At 39.4% G+C, this 17,927-nt stretch overlaps 5 protein-coding genes across 5 annotated transcripts; 1 reads left to right on the top strand and 4 right to left on the bottom strand.

The window, feature by feature from the left end:
* Positions 1–110: 110 nt before the first annotated feature.
* Positions 111–2,270, bottom strand: LOC122412894 (methyltransferase-like protein 23). Its single transcript, XM_043422874.1, has 2 exons — positions 1,426–2,270; positions 111–833 (listed from the first exon to the last, which is right to left on the bottom strand). Exons 1-2 carry the CDS (start codon positions 1,585–1,587, stop codon positions 252–254), a joined length of 744 nt encoding a protein of 247 aa, XP_043278809.1. The 5' UTR covers positions 1,588–2,270; the 3' UTR covers positions 111–251.
* Positions 2,271–2,400: 130 nt separating this feature from the next.
* Klp68D (kinesin-like protein 68D) lies at positions 2,401–5,964 on the bottom strand. Its single transcript, XM_043422873.1, has 2 exons — positions 5,455–5,964; positions 2,401–5,076 (listed from the first exon to the last, which is right to left on the bottom strand). Exon 2 carries the CDS (start codon positions 5,027–5,029, stop codon positions 2,822–2,824), a length of 2,208 nt encoding a protein of 735 aa, XP_043278808.1. The 5' UTR covers positions 5,030–5,076; positions 5,455–5,964; the 3' UTR covers positions 2,401–2,821.
* Positions 5,965–7,464: 1,500 nt separating this feature from the next.
* Positions 7,465–10,701, top strand: LOC122413104 (PAT complex subunit CCDC47). Its single transcript, XM_043423228.1, has 4 exons — positions 7,465–7,686; positions 8,382–9,419; positions 9,508–9,676; positions 9,862–10,701. The coding sequence occupies exons 2-4, from the start codon at positions 8,389–8,391 to the stop codon at positions 10,099–10,101; spliced, it is 1,440 nt and encodes a 479-aa protein (XP_043279163.1). The 5' UTR covers positions 7,465–7,686; positions 8,382–8,388; the 3' UTR covers positions 10,102–10,701.
* A 350-nt stretch (positions 10,702–11,051) lies between these two features.
* LOC122413103 (cytochrome P450 6A1-like) lies at positions 11,052–13,533 on the bottom strand. Its single transcript, XM_043423227.1, has 4 exons — positions 12,130–13,533; positions 11,823–12,044; positions 11,382–11,633; positions 11,052–11,236 (listed from the first exon to the last, which is right to left on the bottom strand). Exons 1-4 carry the CDS (start codon positions 12,986–12,988, stop codon positions 11,070–11,072), a joined length of 1,500 nt encoding a protein of 499 aa, XP_043279162.1. The 5' UTR covers positions 12,989–13,533; the 3' UTR covers positions 11,052–11,069.
* A 137-nt stretch (positions 13,534–13,670) lies between these two features.
* Positions 13,671–16,309, bottom strand: LOC122413102 (cytochrome P450 6A1-like). Its single transcript, XM_043423226.1, has 4 exons — positions 15,137–16,309; positions 14,740–14,961; positions 14,374–14,625; positions 13,671–14,225 (listed from the first exon to the last, which is right to left on the bottom strand). Exons 1-4 carry the CDS (start codon positions 15,999–16,001, stop codon positions 14,053–14,055), a joined length of 1,512 nt encoding a protein of 503 aa, XP_043279161.1. The 5' UTR covers positions 16,002–16,309; the 3' UTR covers positions 13,671–14,052.
* Positions 16,310–17,927: the final 1,618 nt, after the last annotated feature.

Raw genomic sequence — 17,927 nt, 5'->3', positions numbered from 1 at the left:
TTACCATCTAGCTTGTGTGCCCAATGGTTGATAATTGAATCGAAAGTATTTCTGTCAGTTACCTCGACGAAGCCGAATCGCTTACTCATACCAGTGTTACGACTGAATATCACTTTTGCATCTGCAATGTATCCAAACCGAGAGAAATAATTTTTGAGCTCAGGAGTGCCAATAGTCCATGGCAAATTACCAACGAAAAGTCGGTGTAACTGTTTTGCTGTCGAAGCCATGACAATAACTGAATACAGGAATTAACTCTTCCGGATTTCCAATAAATGAATCGTGTGATCTTGCATCAAATCGTGAATATTTATCCCCGAATCTTCTCCCAGACCATTCAGTGAAATATGATTGCAAGCCAAGCCCCACTTATTCAATAAATGCTCGATCGACCAATCAGCGCTGCGCTCTTGATAAGTACAAAGGAATTTTGCACTGGGATTTCTCTCCAAGAGAAATGCAACCGTTACGATTATTTCTTCAAAGACAGCTGGCTCGTAAAAACAATCTGAACCCAGAATCAAATCTAGGGGTCCAACTGTGAATAATCCGGACAAAAAAATTCCCCAGGTTATCCCAACAATCTTCACCTGAGATGAAACTTCGTTAAGTTCGCAGCTCCGCCTTATGTGTTGTAAACTTCGAGGTAAACTTGCCGAATCGCTCAAGGTCACATGAGCTCCGCACTTGCTCGCTAATATTCCTGGTAATGCTGTTCCAGAACCAAGTTCTAAAACTTTCTTTCCTATCAGATCTTCTCTATGCTCCCATAAAAACCAAGCAAGTACCGGAGCTGAGGGCCACGTATAGAAACTGTAACTTGCCTGTAAAAGCTGGAATTGGAAAATCAAAAGGAGCTTTATTTGACCTTACAGTTATTATATAGTTTGTTAAGTACATTGGTCAATGTGCATTTGCCGCTTATCGAACTGTCGTTATTTTAGAAAAAATTTGAAAAAATTCGTACATCTTCGGACTCTTAACCATAAAATGGAATACTTGTATTTCCAAAACTTTTCTTTTTAACTCAAATTCATAACTTATGGCCTAATATAATTATTGTACATTTTGCATTTGCTTATTATTACTGATGTAGACAGGCAAAATGTCTTCTACTTTATGTTACGAATATCAGGTGATATCAGTGATATTGTTAACAACCATGGCGCAAGATTCATTAATCTGATTACACACCAAAAATGTATTTCTGGTATTGCTCCAATATATATATAATATTTAATCATCTTTTGAAATTAAAAAAGATTTGGATTCCACTAGTCACGAACAGGACTTTATGGGTGATGAACAATGTATGTTGACATAACCTTCAATTTGCGTAACACCAGTGGGATTGAAAATTTTGTTAAATAAAACAATTGCCAAGGTTATTTTATTTCTATAATGATAGTGTGGAATGAAACTGACCTCAGGAATATAAATTTCCAACGAATCCTCGTTTTTTTCGTCACGTGAACGTTGAGATGTGAAAAAAAATTTTTTCACTTGTTCGGAGGCGGCTCCATCGGACATTAGGCCGTGCGCGGATGGACTCGTATCGTATAAAATTCTTCCCTCTAAACCAGGCATCACTGAGTTCCGAATTCGACACGTTAATTACCCGTGTACTTAATCATAATTATCGATGACTTTTCCGGCTGATTTTCTATGGTATAATTTTGTTTTTGATTATCTACTAGAAGAAAATTAAACTTTGTATTGTCGCGAGTTGTCCGCCATGCGCGAGCAACCACAATCACCACATTCCCATTTCTGTTTCCCCCTCTGTTTTTTTTTAAGAACGCCACATTTTTTTGGTGGAACGACTTATTCGTTATTATTCAGGTTTCGGGTATTCAGAGGAAACTCTTCCTCTTCAATCTTCAATACTGTAAAAAGAGAGACCCCATGAAAGCTATAATAATAATATCTATATAGGGGTTCACTTTCGTCGCATATGCACACACGTAAATCACTGATAATCCACTGTTGGTAAAATTCACGGATTTGTATAAAAATCCCGCTTCACAAAAAATTTTATGAAAATCTGCTCTCATAAAAATCTCTTCCACCAACCAAAAGCTATATAAGAGAGTATTTCAAAAAACTTATCGCATAAAGTCTAATCGGAATAAAGCGCAGAAAATCATGTTTGTGCATCAGATATTTTTCGAGGAATTCAATTTTTTTTTTTCAAATCGCTTATGTCGCGTGTAAGCGATAACTGCGTGGAAGTTGAATATGTAGCGATATATTTTTTAAAAACAAACTATTTTATATTCCGATAAACAATGAGTTGTGTTATATAGAGATCAAAATTTGTGAGTCCAGATTGCATATAGTAAATATTCGAAGGAAAATCCGAGAGTCGTTGAACAAACCCAAAATACTATACTAAGGCAATTTGAATGGCAAAACATTTGTTTATTGATAGGTGAAATAATCATTCGTTGGAGACATTGACTAGATTGATAATTAAAAAAAAATATCTACAACGAGATAATGGTACTATGAAGAAAAAAAAAGACATAAATAAATATTAAAGCATTCGAAGTTACGCGCTGATAACAATAGATATATGTACAGTTGGTACAACGTTTTAGCATCGTTTATTAAGTAATGGTATCGAAGTTTGCATTGTTGGAATGCACGAAACATATGATTCCTCTCCAAATTTCGAATTTTTAAATACTCAACATGATTGGGTTCTACTATCCGCTAGAATTGAGAAAAATGTGCCTAAAGGTAAATAAAAATGTTAAGCAATATGGAAAAAGATAAATTCCGTTCCAACGATGTAAACTCTGTATAAAATAATATTATTCTACTTGGGTACGAGACCCCTCGTTTTTGGATAAACTGGTGCTGGTATTTGAGGAATTTTTCCAACGCTTTTAGGCCTCGTAGCCGTTCTGGCCGATGGAATACGAGGCTTCGGTCGTAGTCTGGCATTCGAGGCGTCGACGTCAATATCGCCTTCGTCCCTGAGAGCTTCTTCGAGAACAGCTTGAATGGTCGGGGCGATCGCTGGCCCTTGATAATCCAAAGTCGTTCGCGCAGGCATATCTAATTCAAGATTTAAAATATTTTCACCGGCATAGCGATAGCCGCGACCCATAGCGAGTGCGATTTTTGCGTATTCGGTGACGGGACGTCGTGAATCGGGCACAGAAATCGGTCTCTTGATAGTTTCGACAGTATCGGGAGTCGCTTCTTTGACGATCCAACAATCTTCGTCGTCGTCGAATCTAATACGCGACAATATCTTGTGTTTATCTTCGTGAGGAATAAAATTATCGATAATGAGATACTTGAGCTTGAGTTCCTTCATCAATTCGTGTTGCGTTTGTTCAAGGTCTCTTCGGTCCCGATTAAATTCTTCATTGATGTCCTCGAGCTCTTGTTTCAAAACTTGAAGTTTAGCGTAACATTTGCGCAGCTTTCGTGATTTAACGTCGACTTCTTGTTGCAAAGTCGTATACGTTTCTCTCACCCCAATAGTTGTCATTTCTTCATCTTCTAACTTTTGTTGCATCTCGACTTCGCGTTTCTTCCGCTCGGCAATCTCAGCTGACCGTTGTTCCAGGGCTCTTTGTTGTTCGTTCGTATGATCAACGATATTTTTACCACCGCATAACATTTTCGACTCGAGATCGGTGATTCTTTGTATGAGACACTCGGTCTCCTGTTTCTCAGCTTTTATTTGTTCGGCTATTAATTTTTTGTCTTTTTCGCTGATTCTATTGTCGTCGCGGCTGTCTTCGGCTTCTGATTCGGATTCGAGATAATCCTCGGTACCGTTGATTTTTTTTCCTCGTTGTTTTCCCCGTTTTCGAGAAGCTCCTGGGCCTTTCATCGCTAATTTCTCCTTCAAACGACTTATCTCTTCTTGGTATTGTCGCAATAGCGCATCCTTGGGGTCTTCGTTGATGCGCGGTTTGTTTTTTATGTTCTTTGCACGATTTGCATATCTGAGAGTCGTCAATGTTTCGTCGTAATTGTAAGACGCCGGGCCGATGTTCGCGACCATGATAGTTTTGGAATTGCCACCCAATGAATCTTGTAGGAGTCTCGTTAACTTTGAATCACGGTAAGGTACATGGGTCGTTTTACCATCGACCAGTGCGGATATCACGTTGCCAAGTGCGGAAAGGCTGAGGTTTATTTTACTCGCTTCTTTCAATCGTTCACCGGAAGATCCAGTTTTGCTTTGTCTCTCGCTACCAGCGAGATCAACCAAATTCAAACGTCCTACTCTTATTCCACCTGCTTCGTCGCCCATTGAACTCATTTCAATCGTTATTAAAAATATTGCGTGCGAACGAGAGCTGTGCTCGTTCATATTTGTCGCTCCTATCGTACGATTCTGATTACCAGTTCTCATCAACTGCTGTATTTCACTTGCGCTCTTGCACACCGCCGATGAAAGATCTTTCACAAAAACGCCACTTTCAGGCTTTTCTTTCAGCTCGAAACGTAAAGTCTGATCTGGATGCAGCAAGTCTCGTATTTCCTCTTGATAAATCTCCAAGTAACTCGCTCTAACGAGATACTGCATGTTCTCCGAACGTCCTATGTGATTGAATATATGCTCAAAGCTTCGAGGTATTATTCCACGACGTTCCGCGTCATTTTTCGTTCCTTCCATCGTATACGTTTTTCCTGTTCCTGTTTGGCCATAAGCAAATATCGTACCGTTAAATCCATCCAACACCGACGAGACCAACGGTCGAACTGTTTCTTCGTACAATTCAGCCTGGTTCGAATTCCAATCGTACACAGCATCAAATGTGAACACCTTCACACTGTCACGGCTCGGGTCTTCTCGTGGATTTCTTATTTCGACAACTCCTCGCGACGGCACCACTTCGACCACTCTGGAATAACCCCTCACAGCCTCTTTCTCATCCATTGGACGACACCGCACCACAACTTGTACGCACTGCGTTCCAGTTTCTGTATTCGTCGAGACCGCTGCTCCTCGACTTCGTCTCTTTGAGCCACGACTTCCTTGGTTTTCTGATTTCTCCATTTTTCTAATACTATGCAGTATTTGATTTCCTCCGAGTTAGAGACAATCTATGTTTTAAAATCACAGTTAGTCCTGACATTTGTATCAACATTTTGTTATTAGATAAGTTTGTTGTAAGATGATTAAAACGTTTAAAATATTTCCAACTCTGTTGAAAAATATTACAAAATCAAGTCTTCTAGGTTCCAAAAATGTCCGTTTTCCTTGACAACCTCAAATTGTAATGAATTAAACTTCTGTTGCTTGTAATTGTGAATGGATCTAAAATTTTTTAGTCATTTTTTAAAACTTTTTTAAATATCCAAGAAACACTTTTTAAGATGAATAACAAATGTATAGGTGTAATAGCAAAAACGTATGAATCGATTGCCCTATGCGTGTCATTTGAAATGTCAAAACATAAATTGGAATTATGAAAAACTTACTTTCAGATGGCGAATCTATTCGTTTGATTTTCTATTTCATTCAGTCACCAAGTAACAACGAATAAACAGGGTCTTGGGATGATTACTCAATACACGTTATTCCCACACGTGTATTGATCCATTGTTTGACTCATTGCCCCTCCTTGACCACCGCGTCCTCCCGGCGGGTATACACCCCTTATCGATTGATTTTTTTTAACCTCATTCGATAGTTATTAGTTTATCTAGTTACTGAGTTTACCAATTTTCAGTTATAGGACATCGGATTGATTATCATGAGAAAATACAAACACTGTTCAATTGTGAAACTATCTCGGTTCGAGTTACGTCAAAATCGCGCTGTCCGTTTTTCGTAGTAGGTATATATAATGTCGCACGACGTCGTTCCGGTCGTTCGTACAAAACATACGTGACGCATATACACGTAAACACATAAATGTAGGCATTCGTGCAAGGTGCAAGTTGCTCGCGCGCGGTTGGTACTTCAACCCTCTCGTCGTCTATCTCCATCACGGTCTTACATATGTCTGGAAACTCTGCCCAAATTTTGGTGGTGGGGGTAGGTCTCTTACGCACGAAAATTTTTGTCAAAAATCGACACCACGCGGCGTTGAGATCTTGCCTACCGGATAATCATAACCTTAAAATTAACTGAACGTGACGTATAAGCAAACACGAATTATTTTTTATATCGCATTAAATCGTTGAAAGAAAAAAAATGCAAATATCTATTCAAAAACTTATTCGAACTTTTTACGTTATTGTATATTGATTGCTATCCAACTGATAAGCTCTTGTGAAAAAACATATCAAAATTGAATTAAATTATTACAATATTGGAAAGAATGAATAGTATTGTCAACAGATTTTAAATAAAAATGAATCAGATTGCGGTTACTAGTGCTGTCTTTGTTCAACACCGCCACTGCCCCCCCCCCCCCGCCCCCCGCGTCGTCCCGCGCCTACGTGGTCTATAAGGTAGCTGCGCCTCTAGCGGTCAATGTAGTAAAAAAATTTCTTCAATAAGAGACCCTCGAAATCTGGCGGAGTTTCCCGATCTGTATGTAAGACCGTGATCATCTCCATGAAGTTGGTCTCAAATTTTTTGATTTTTTTGGTGCAAATTTTCGGACAATCAGACAAAGCAGAGATATGTCACCACGGTCGTTTTTGTCAGTAAAAAAGAGATTCAGCGGCCGACAGACGACACTGGGTTCTCAACTTTGTTGATAGTCAACTTCATAAATTTTACGGTGTGCAATTGTTTTTAGGGCAGTTTGTTCCAACTTGAAACAACTCGTCCTTAGTGTAGTACGAATTACACAGCGTAAAATTTATGAGATTATCAGCGGATCGGGAAAAAAGGTTATTGCTCTTTTATTGAATATTCAATATTTCATTTTTTAAAAACGGGCTTATTATTTACCGTCCCTTATCGACTATCAACAAAGTTGAGAACCCATGTAACCTGTCGTCCGCGAATCTTTTTTACCGACAAAAACGAGCGTAGTGACATCTCTACTTACCGCCCGGAACTACACTCAAACATTAGGCTAGGTTCTTCAGCCCTATAGTGATTTTTCTTCTACCATTTTAGACAATCTCTACCCTACCGTACCGCCGCAACAGACTCTGCCTCTATTGGGATCTGACATGGAGGCGTGGCCAAGCTAAAAATGGCGCATACCGGGGTGCAACGTACATGTATGTGTCACATCTTCAAGTGACTTGTGCGTGTGTTAGTTGTCCATGTGCACCCCGGTTGTAGTTAAAAATTTGACACCAGATGTCTCACGAATTTTGTAAGAGGATGGATCAGTCGGTATATCGCAACCGTGAGTGCGAGAGAGATAGCTGCACATTTCGAAATCGAAATTCTTTGACACAGTTTAACCGATTAAAAAAAGGCTCTGTCAGTCGATTTTTGCCATCGTTCTGCGTAGGCTGACAGAGCCTTTTTTTAATCGGTCAAACTGTGTCAGAGAATTTCAATTTCGAAAATTCCAAGTGAGGTTAGTCGACTGATCCATACTCTTAACGACAGATGTAAAACTTTGTGTCTTCATATATATGAGTGCAATCAATGCTACGTTCAGTTGGTGCAAGTCACCACTGCCTCGGGCACGGGACACGGGATTTCTCCTTTTTTTGATTCATTGGCCTAATTAATTCGATTACATGTCGAAGTACATTTGTACGGTTTAAAATAATATCGTTACACATTAGAAAGCGGTGAGTTATGGAGAATTACGATACTGATATGTTTTCTGTGATACTTTGGTGATTGAAGGTTACACTTTCCTCTTATATTTTCTTAGCTATCCACATGATTTTAACGTCCCATGAATTTATATGATTTTTGTTGGTAGTGATTATTTTTAGATATCCGTGAAAATTGTGATAAATCGTGGATCTTTTTTTTTCACCCAATCAACAATTGCGAACCGATTGTGTTAGCTGTTATTTAAGTTGATTTGAACATTCATTTCTTTGCTCGCTTTTACACATGAAAAAAATTGCTATTTGTATGTACTCAGTTTTGTATAATGAATATTTTTTCAATCGGTTTTTGAAACAATTCTGAACAGAAATGATGGATATTATTAAGGGGAGTTTGAAATAATTTAAAAAAAAAAAAATTTTGCGTTATTACTATTCCGATAGAAGAGATATTTGGAGAAAATCTTTACCAAATTTTCTATGGTTTTTATAATAAACAATATAGTTGAGTAATTTTGCATTGACGAATTGAAAAATCCTGACACATATAATTGTGTAACATGAATCCCTAAATAAAATGAGACACATTGGAAAATCACTTAATCTGAAAATTTACCTCAATTTTTTCATCCAATTTGAAAAATCAAAGAAAATTGTTCAACCAAATCAGAGAGAGAGGAAGTAAAATTTGAAAAAATTTTTTACAGTTGAACAATGAAGTTGTGGTTAGTGGCGGTACATATAGCACTGGTGGGAACAAATATATGGGTCGGTGCACATTTTCATGATGAATTGATGATGGACAATGAATTTGCGGAGTTCGAAGAGTGCGAAGAGGTTAAGCCAGGTGTGTCGAATACCGGCGAACGTTTGTCAGAGCAGTTCAAATCATCGCAGAGTCAAAATGGTTTTGTGGAGTCGGATGGAGCGTTGGAAGATGATGAGGATGAAGCGATGACAGAAGACAGTGATGGAGAATACGATCATTTCCAGGATGACGAAGAGTTCGAAGGATTGGACAACAATGGCAGAAGCGGCGGTGGTGGTGGTTCCAAACCGGATGAACTGTCAACATTGACGATAACAAAAGTTCCTCTTCACCTTCGAGCTAGATGGGATAGCTTTTATTTGGAAATTCTCATGGTCGCTGGCCTGGTTGTTTATTTCAGTAATTATATAGCGGGACGATCAAAAAATACTCGAATTGCAGAGACCTGGGTGAACGACAATGCCCAACTGCTAATGGAGAATTTTTCTCTCGTCGGTGACACTGGTAAATCTCGTGACGATCCCTCGGAAAGTGGTTTGATTAAAGAGAGCGAGTCGCAGTACAGTCTCTACTGTACAGGACGGGTTGGTTGTGATTCGATGCTCGCTGAATTGAGACTTATCAAAAGACACGATCTTATAGCCGTTCTTGCTCAACTTGGGAGACCGCAAAATGATCAAGTCCATCTCAAGATCGAATTATCCAAAGACGAAAGTGACAATTTCGTCCTAGCTGTTGCTACCAAAAAAACTGCTCTTCATTTAACTAGAGATATCGCTGATATCGCTACTTACTGTCCGGAAAAAAAACCTGCCGAAAAGTTTGGATTGCCTAGTGGCTTTTTCGTCATGTCCGAAATTGCTGAAGCTGCTTCAGCCATTCTTGACTCCAGACTCGTTCAAGCCTTCAACAAATACTCTCAGGATATCGATTATATTCACATAAGCGATCAATACAGCGGGCAGAAGCAACAAGAGTCAGTATTTTTACGAATTTTAAAAATTATTTCACCAAAATAATCAACTTTTCAATTTTTTATTATTTGTTGATTCAATATTTTACAGAGATTCTGGCGCATTAACGATGCCGGAAGTAAAGCGAGTGCTTCTAGTCGGTTTAAATATAAGCATCAAAGGAAGAATAGCACATGACAGTCCCGAAAAAATGCGATTACTGCTCCAGCTAACATTTTATCTTTTGGACAAGTTACGCCGCTTCAAATTATCTAAAGAGGTTTGTATTCTAAATACATTAATACCGTAATGAATAGTTAATGGCATAGGCTAAATTATTCGATAGCTTTTCGTTGCTGTTTTCGATCGCCGAGGCAGAAGTATTGAAGCAAAAAAGCAAAGTGCCGTTTGGGATAAAAAAAAAAAAAAAAAAAAAACATAATACGAGATAAAATTTGAATACAGGGAAAATCTAAGACGGACAAAAATCGTTCGAGGGTTGAAGAAGCATTTTTGAAAACGACTCATGCTGCAAGAGCAGAAGCAGCTGCCCAGCGTCGTGAGGATAAACGCAAGGCTGAACAGGATAGAATATTGCAGGAGGAGGATCCGGAGAAACAACGTAAATGGGAGGAAAAAGAGCAGCGAAGATTAGCAAAAAAGAGAGCGCCGAGAATGAAGCAGCTCAAGGTGAAAGCTCTGTGATCCGGTAGAGTTGACGAATAGGTTTTTCTTCGTTAATGCACGCGTCTTTCGTTTCGGACCTGATGATCGGAATCTGATCCGATCAAAACGTCTGAAATGAAAATCTTTTTTTGTATCTCATACCAGAGTCAAGTGAATATATACAAAATTTCGCGTCCGATTGTCTCGCGTGCGCGCGCGCATGTGTGTGTGTGTGTGCGAGTGTGTGTGTGCTTTAAAAAGCGAATCAGCGGCATTTATAAATGAATTTTTACCTGCTTAAATTTTTACATACGTTAAAGTCATTGATTACACGAACCAACCTGTACAAAGCGTGAGCGCATATATTTTTCCTCCATATTTCTTAAATCCTTGTCATTGTCTGTTTAATCGAAACTAGGGTCAAAACATGTCGATAAATGAAACTATATCGTAAGAACTAGAATCGATGAGAATGTCACACGAATCAATGATCGAAAATAGTTCCACGAATCAATTTGACTGCTGATCAAAACATACGTATGAATTAGTAAAGTTTCATTATAATTCTCATTGGAATGTTGTGTGAATCATTATAAATCGTTTCCTTTCTGTTAAATATATTTGAAGAACAAACTCGAAGATGAATGCAATGATGAAGTGATTGAATCGACAGAAAACTTGTAGTATGCGTAAGAATTTCATGACGACCTTATAGTGGATGAAATTTCAACAGCGTCTTCAGGTTTTTCGAACAATCGTTCATAGTTGGACTACAGGAGTTGAGGGTTGCAATTATCATATCCCTTGTTCGTATTATGTGAAGAAAAAATTCAGTTGGTAATGACAGCTTGGAAGCACATGGGTTAACGGTAAAACGTGGCGCCTCACGACAATAACAGTATTTTCTGCATATTTAGAGTTTAGACATTGGGCAGGAATTAGCAGGAAGGGAGGGGAAATAGTGGAGTGTAAAAAATAAGAGTCGAAAATCGAGTTGGACGAATGATCTAATTTATTTGGCTGAACTTGAGATGAATGCCACTGGTCGGCGACAAAAATACGGCTCGAGGATTGATGATATAGGGTATTTCTGTTTTATCGCAAACGTCGACTTTGTGGTGTTGAAGTATCTTTATGAGTCCGACCTTCGATTGATAATTCGCGAAACGAGCACCTGGAACATAATGATCAATGATATAATCGATCTTTCAACATGAGGAGTTTCAACTGCAAGCCCAGAGCAACTGCAGCTCATCAAAAGGTGTAAAATTCGGGAAATGCGCGGAATGGAATTTATGAAAAGTCGCATAATCACATACCGATGCAATTCCTTGGCCCATCACCGAACGCTAACCAATTCATGGGATGCCGGGCTTTGACAGCTTCTTCGGTAAATCTTTCGGGATCAAATATTTCCGGCTGCGGATAAATCCGTGGATCACGATGAATTGCGAATATGGGCACGAGAATTCGGGTTCCTTTGGGTATCGTTACGTTCGTTTTGGAAAACGTGTAATCGCTCGTTGCCATCCTCAGTAACCCCGTCGCAGGCGGATATTTTCGAAGTGTTTCTGAAAATATTTCTTTCGTTTTATTAAAACTCAATCCCCCCCCCCCCGCTTAATCGTTTAATCTTGCATCAACGTTTCAGATTTAAACGAGCTCAATCGAATCATTTAAATTGTGACACCGCGTAAAAGTAAAATTTGATGCGAATAAAATTTTTATCAATAATTTCAATACGGTTTTGAAATCTGTACCATTGAAAACCATGTCAAGATACTTCATGGATTTGACGGCTTCATAGTTCAGTACCCCATTATTTCTGGACAGTTCATTTTGGATTTCGCTCCTCAATTTATCTTGGATTAATTGGTTTTGGGCAAGTTCATAAAGAGCGTGGCTCATCGTTGTCGAGGAGGTTTCGAAACCAGCGAGAAAAAATACAAAGAGCTGGGAGGTCAGTATCGCATCTGTTAATTCTGTGAAACGTCAAATCAGTCAGTATTATCATCGATCAATTTTACAAATTAAATGTGAAATTCGAGACGCGATGATCCTATTTACCCATGTCACCAACTTTATCGGGATGATCTTTGAGTTCCATTATAAGATCGATGAAATCGTGCTTGACGATTGAATTTTTTTTCCGATATTCCATCGTTTCTTTCATGATTCTCATGAAAAAAAGTGTTATTTCCGATTGGAAAATGAACCTTCCGATCATGTCGTAGAGCCAAGGAGCGGATTCTCGAATTCTCAATCTGATAAAGTTTCTCCAATTGGGAGCAAACACGTTGCGTCCCATTCTTCGAAACTCGCTTTCTTCGTCGGCGAGGGCGTTCATTTTGAGGCCGAATGCGCAGTGTCCGATAACATCGGTTGTGAACTTTGCCGTCAGTTCCCGGCACTCGATCGGTTTGTTTCTCGCGGTCAATTTTTCCACATATTTTTCCAAATGTTCGCCACACTCGGCGAGTAGATAAAACATTTGTTTAAGTTTTCCTGAGGTGAAAACCGGTGATAATTTAGTCCGGAGAGGTCTCCATCGGGCGTGTTCCAAGTTTACTAAATGTTGCGTCAACGGTTCGACTTTTTCGAAGGTCCTCAAGCCGCGATCGGCAAAAGTGGAAAAATCCTTAATGAGAACATCTTTTATGATATCCGGATCGACGAGCAGGAGAACTGGTTTGCGTCTCAAGTATATACCGATCGTCGGTTCGTTCCGATATTCTTCGTAAATCTCTTTCAACAGTTGGCCCATTGAATTTTTTCCCAACAAAACATCTTTCAAATTGCCGATCAAAGGCAACGGCGGGGGTCCCGAGACATTGCGAGTTTTCCAAAAGTCGAACGTTGAGCTTGCCCAGTAGTAAAATCCGAAGAGAAGCATCGAAATTGCGAGAACCAATTCCAGCCATTCCATCGTGTCGTCTGTCTCATTTAACTCACCCTGTTATCTTATAATCAACAACCGTCAATAATTCAAACAATTTTATTTCTACTTTTGAATCTCGTTCTTTTGTTTTATCCTCTATAATATACGCTCTTACGATTCACATACGAATGAATAGATTATTCAATTATTCCTTCCTCCAACTTCAGATCGCTACTGACGGGCTCCACCATTTATCCTTATTTTAAGTACGTCGCAAATAAATGTGAAAAATTATGATACCATTTAGATTTGAATCGTGATTCGTCATCATCGTCGTCCCCTTATCGGAGTAACCCCAATTAATATAGAACGATAACGCGCGTTATATATTTTTGCGATTATTTGCACAGAGACAAAACATCGTGACTTGCACACATCAGCCGACGTGACTTTCATCTACGGGAAATTCATCATTGGCAGGAGGAAAAATTTTGTCAAACGTCGTCTTTTGTGTGGATAAATATTTACATAGTTTCGTCTCGTCGAAGATAACATTCGTAGTCGTAGAGCGAGTCTACTCTTTTATACTCTTCTTTATTTCTTCGGAGTACGATCGACAAATATATTTAGTATTATAACGAGGGTATACGCTTCAAAGATCCGTTTTTCTTGAGGCTAATTGCAGAGTGACGACTCGGGAGCAGAGAAATAAAAAAAATCAACAACAATATTTTCGAAGAGAGGGTAAGTGCAACTTTTTTTTTATTTCATTCGCTCGTCCGAGCCTACAAAAAAATTATCTGAATTTATGCGATCGAATACAGTTGAGCAACTTACGATTAATAATACCCACTTTTTTCTAATCTTCTAATTTTAACCATACGATTCATGTTATGTCTCTTTCTCTAATCAATTGATAACATTATTTCTTATTAATAATAATAATCCATGAAAAAAAAACAAATAAAAGTAAAATCATCATTATTTGTTAAGGACTTTTGAAAAAGTGATGATTCATTCTCGAGCGTCATGTGCAAATGACTCGACGTAAATGATTTGTAGCATAAAAAAGATCGTGAAGAAGGATGCTTCTCGTTGGTGCGATGATGAGTTTACGTCGAATGTATTTTGGTAATTTTCACGTGGATGCCGTCCACGGGGGTCAAGAGAAAACTTCTGGGATCGATGGCGTAAGGTATTTGTGTTTTGGCACAAACATCGACTCTGTGATTCTGAAGAATCTTGATCAGTCCGACCTTGGATTGATAATTTGCGAAACGGGCACCTGCGGGTCGACAGAGAATTGGCAAAATTAATGAATGCTGGTTGAAAGGCGTTTCAACAAAAAGATTTGAACCAAGTTTTGAAGACCATGCAGAGGTGCGTTTCAAAGAATGCGACTCGAACGTAGTTGAATGTTTTAATATACGTACCTATGCAATTTCTGGGTCCGTCTCCGAAGGCCAACCAGCTCATAGAGTGTCTGGCGCTGACCGCTTCTTCGGTGAATCTTTCTGGATCGAACACTTCCGGTTTTGGATAAATGCGAGGATTCCGATGAATTCCGAGAACCGGTATAATTATTCGAGTTCCTTTCGGGATCGTTAATTTGTTATCACCGAAAGTGTATACTTCGTTCGATTTTCTTGTTAAAGAAGTCGCTGGTGGATATTTCCTAAGAGTTTCTGCAGAATAATCAACGATAACGTCATCATCGGGCGATCGATTCCTCGCGGTTAAAAAGATCGGATCATGCAATTTAATCGGTTGCGAACGAGCAAAAACTTGGTGAAATTTACCTTTGAAAACCATATCGAGGTACTTCATAGATTTGATAACCTCGTAAGTCAACTGACCGTTGTTTTTCGCCAATTCATTTTTTATTTCGTTTCTCAATTTATCTTGGATCGAGTGATGTTGGGCAAGCTCGTAAAGGGCGTTGCTCATCGTTGTCGAGGAAGTTTCAAAACCAGCGAGGAAAAATACCAATAGTTGAGCAGTCAGCAGCGCGTCCGTCATTTCTGAAAAGATGTTTTTACGTAAAACATCGAGTGAAACGAGCATGCGAAAAAGTAATAACGATCATTTCTCAATTTCCGCGATCAGAGAATTGAGAAAAAATACAACTATGAAATAATATTCCGAGGAAATTATGAAGTTTGAATCGGGCAGGGGATGAATTTTAGTTCGATTTACCAATGTCACCGAGTTTATCAGGATTATCTCTGAGCTCCATGATGAGATCGATAAAGTCGTGCCTGACGACTTGATTGTTTTTCCGATACTCGATAGTATCTCTCATGATATTCATGAAAAAGTTGTTGACTTTCCAGTCGACGAGTAACGTTCCGACGATTTCGTAGAGCCAGGGAGTGGATTCGCGCATCCTCATTCTGAGAACATTTTTCCAATCGGGGGTAAAAATTTTTCGACCCATTTTACGAAATTCGCTGTTTTCGTCAGCGAGGGCATTCATTTTAAGACCGAAGGCGCAAGTGCCGATAACATCGGTTGTAAATTTAGCAGTTAATTCGCGACACTCAACGGCTTCGTTATTGTCCCCGAGGTTGTTCAAATATTCCTCCAAGTGGTCTCCGCACTCGAGCACCAGATAAAACATCTTTTTCAACTTTCCCGAAGTGAATGCGGGCGACAATTTGTGACGGAGAGGTCGCCATCGCTTCGATTCCAGATTTACCAAATGCTGTGACAACGGTTCCACCTTGTCGAATGTTCTTATGGCGCGTTCAGGAAACGTTGTGAAATCTTTTATAAGAACGTCCTTTATGAGGTCGGGCTCAGCGAGAATAAGGACCGGCTCGCGTCTCATGAAAATCCCAATAAAAGGCGCATCTTGGTGCTGATCGTAAATGTTTTTAACGAGCTCACCGAACGATTTTTTTCCCAAAAATAAATCTTTCAAATTACCGACTACCGGCAGAGGCTTTGGTCCTACTATGTTGCGAGACTTCCAAAAGTTGAAAGTTGACGTTGACCAATAATAGAATATCGCTACAAGTGTAACCACGGCGATCGCTATCTCGCCGCTCCACTCCATCATAAAACCCGAAGCTTTTTATCCGCAAACGATCTATCTCAAAATCGTGCGCGCGCGCGCACGCGTGCAACCACCTTATCTATTTTCTTATACTCTTATTGTTCATGCACATTCAAATTCTCAATTAGTCGAATGATTTATTTATCCGTTGATCGAATTTTATTGGGCCGTTCGTCGTTTTGCGCAAACACGTTTGACGCCGCCGTCGCTACATAGAACCGACACTCGCGGGACTAGTATCAATGCGGAACTGACACAACATTGTTCAGCTTATTATCTTTATTCTCAATGTTACTTATAGTACATAGACGGTACATAACACTAGAGCCTTGATTTTGTAAACCTGTCGGGGCATTATGAAATTCCTCCCACCAATAGCGGTTCGCGTTCGTCACTGGAAGGTTAGCATTCGGTCCAATCGCGGACTCGTCGACGCAGATGCGCAAACGCGGAAACGCGAACTTCGCTTTGTTATTTCACGTGCGATCACGGGAGCCAGTCATTGTTTACAAAATCAAAGTCTCGACGTAACTTAACATTGATATTGCATCGAACTGGCCATTATATATTGCCGCGCGTTTCACGCATCATGTCGAGTCAGCATTTTTTTTTTCCTCGTCTCATATAAGCCCGTCTCAACTTTGGACGATTCATTCAAAAACCTTCGAATCTCTCGAAGCTCGCTGCTCTCATATCGCGATGCTCCTGCAAACTGTATGTCTGCTGCGCGCGTGTACATGGCTAAATTTCATATAAACCAGATATATATACGGATATACATATATATAGCTATATATGTGAATGACTATCGCTTTTTGTAACGCATGTACATGCGATCTTCGGTCATTCCGCAGTTGCGTTGTGTGCACATAAGTGCATAAAAGTGCTCCACGACAACGTCAGACACTCATCCACGTATTAATTGCTATAATTATATCATTTCCTCGCAGCAGCTCTCAACTTTTATGACTCACATGTGTCGTTTCTACATTGTAATCCTCTCGTTTAGTTCTTTTTCTTTGATCGGATGATTTTTTTCGAAAATGAATATAACGCTGCGAGGTCGTCTCAAGAAAAGCCGTAACGCGTGTAGCGAAAAATTTTAGAGTAGCTCTCGCAACTCGAATGAATTCTTTCGTTTCGTTCATGCTGGTGCATGGTTAGGTTACATATCTACAGTTTTGTAACAGGTCCTGCATAGAGAACATTTTTGTAGGCTCGAGGAGAAATTCCTTCAAATAAAGTGTACATGATAATATCATTGAAAAACCGTGAAACAACATTCGATGCTGAAGGTATAATGAGAGCTGAGTCAACGAGATATAATTTCCTGGAATTTTATATATCGAAGCAAGCCTCGATCCATGACGAAGCGGTTTAACAGCGATAAGAAAGAAAAAAATAAATTTTGCCAACCGCGCTCGAATCGCATTTGGTTCATGCGTATATAGTTTTTGTATCTGGGGGATCTGGGGCTAGGCTTGAACGTCAAGTTTAAATATGTGCCTGGGGAATTAGTCAATCGTTCGTTCGTTCAGTATTACTGGAACATAAAAAAAAGATGAAAAAAACATTAAGGGACAACACCGCTGTGACCCCCTGTTTTTTTTTTCACATTTTTCAAGAATTTTTTTTTGTGGGAAAAAAAGGGATATTCGAAAAATTTTTTTTGGGTTTTGTTCCTTGTTTTTTCAGATTTTTCACGCCGCATGGTGGCGCTGGAGAAGCTCTCCCGAAATTCTCGCGTCGTATTTCAGATCGTAGAAAAAAGAAGGAGGAAACAATTGCAACACACTCGATCGCGATCATGTCAGATAAAATTTATTTAGCGACGTAAGAGTCCTGATTAATGGTTTTATTTAAAAAGCGTTAAAACAATTAAAGACAAGCGCGCGTGCTTGCGCGTGCGGTGACCCTAGTAAAATAAAA

The sequence above is a fragment of the Venturia canescens genome, chromosome 7 (assembly GCF_019457755.1).
Source record: "Venturia canescens isolate UGA chromosome 7, ASM1945775v1, whole genome shotgun sequence".
Classification (NCBI taxonomy): Eukaryota; Metazoa; Arthropoda; class Insecta; order Hymenoptera; family Ichneumonidae; genus Venturia; species Venturia canescens.
The sequence above is the reverse complement of the archived record's forward strand: the minus strand, read 5'-3'. Positions and strand labels throughout refer to the sequence as shown.

What these genes read in the sequence shown, in the direction of transcription:
- LOC122412894 (XM_043422874.1), bottom strand. Translation starts at nt 1,587, where the DNA reads ATGCCTGGTTTAGAGGGAAGAATTTTATACGATACGAGTCCATCCGCG. An exon ending in TGGAAATTTATATTCCTGAG is followed by an intron (nt 834 to 1,425) that starts GTCAGTTTCATT and finishes TTCCAATTCCAG; the next exon opens with CTTTTACAGGCAAGTTACAG.
- Klp68D (XM_043422873.1), bottom strand. Translation starts at nt 5,029, where the DNA reads ATGGAGAAATCAGAAAACCAAGGAAGTCGTGGCTCAAAGAGACGAAGT.
- LOC122413104 (XM_043423228.1), top strand. Translation starts at nt 8,389, where the DNA reads ATGAAGTTGTGGTTAGTGGCGGTACATATAGCACTGGTGGGAACAAAT. An exon ending in AGCGGGCAGAAGCAACAAGA is followed by an intron (nt 9,420 to 9,507) that starts GTCAGTATTTTT and finishes AATATTTTACAG; the next exon opens with AGATTCTGGCGCATTAACGA. An exon ending in GCTTCAAATTATCTAAAGAG is followed by an intron (nt 9,677 to 9,861) that starts GTTTGTATTCTA and finishes ATTTGAATACAG; the next exon opens with GGAAAATCTAAGACGGACAA.
- LOC122413103 (XM_043423227.1), bottom strand. Translation starts at nt 12,988, where the DNA reads ATGGAATGGCTGGAATTGGTTCTCGCAATTTCGATGCTTCTCTTCGGA. An exon ending in CGATAAAGTTGGTGACATGG is followed by an intron (nt 12,045 to 12,129) that starts GTAAATAGGATC and finishes GACGTTTCACAG; the next exon opens with AATTAACAGATGCGATACTG. An exon ending in TCTTGACATGGTTTTCAATG is followed by an intron (nt 11,634 to 11,822) that starts GTACAGATTTCA and finishes AAATATTTTCAG; the next exon opens with AAACACTTCGAAAATATCCG.
- LOC122413102 (XM_043423226.1), bottom strand. Translation starts at nt 16,001, where the DNA reads ATGATGGAGTGGAGCGGCGAGATAGCGATCGCCGTGGTTACACTTGTA. An exon ending in CCTCGATATGGTTTTCAAAG is followed by an intron (nt 14,626 to 14,739) that starts GTAAATTTCACC and finishes ATTATTCTGCAG; the next exon opens with AAACTCTTAGGAAATATCCA. An exon ending in CGGACCCAGAAATTGCATAG is followed by an intron (nt 14,226 to 14,373) that starts GTACGTATATTA and finishes GTCGACCCGCAG; the next exon opens with GTGCCCGTTTCGCAAATTAT.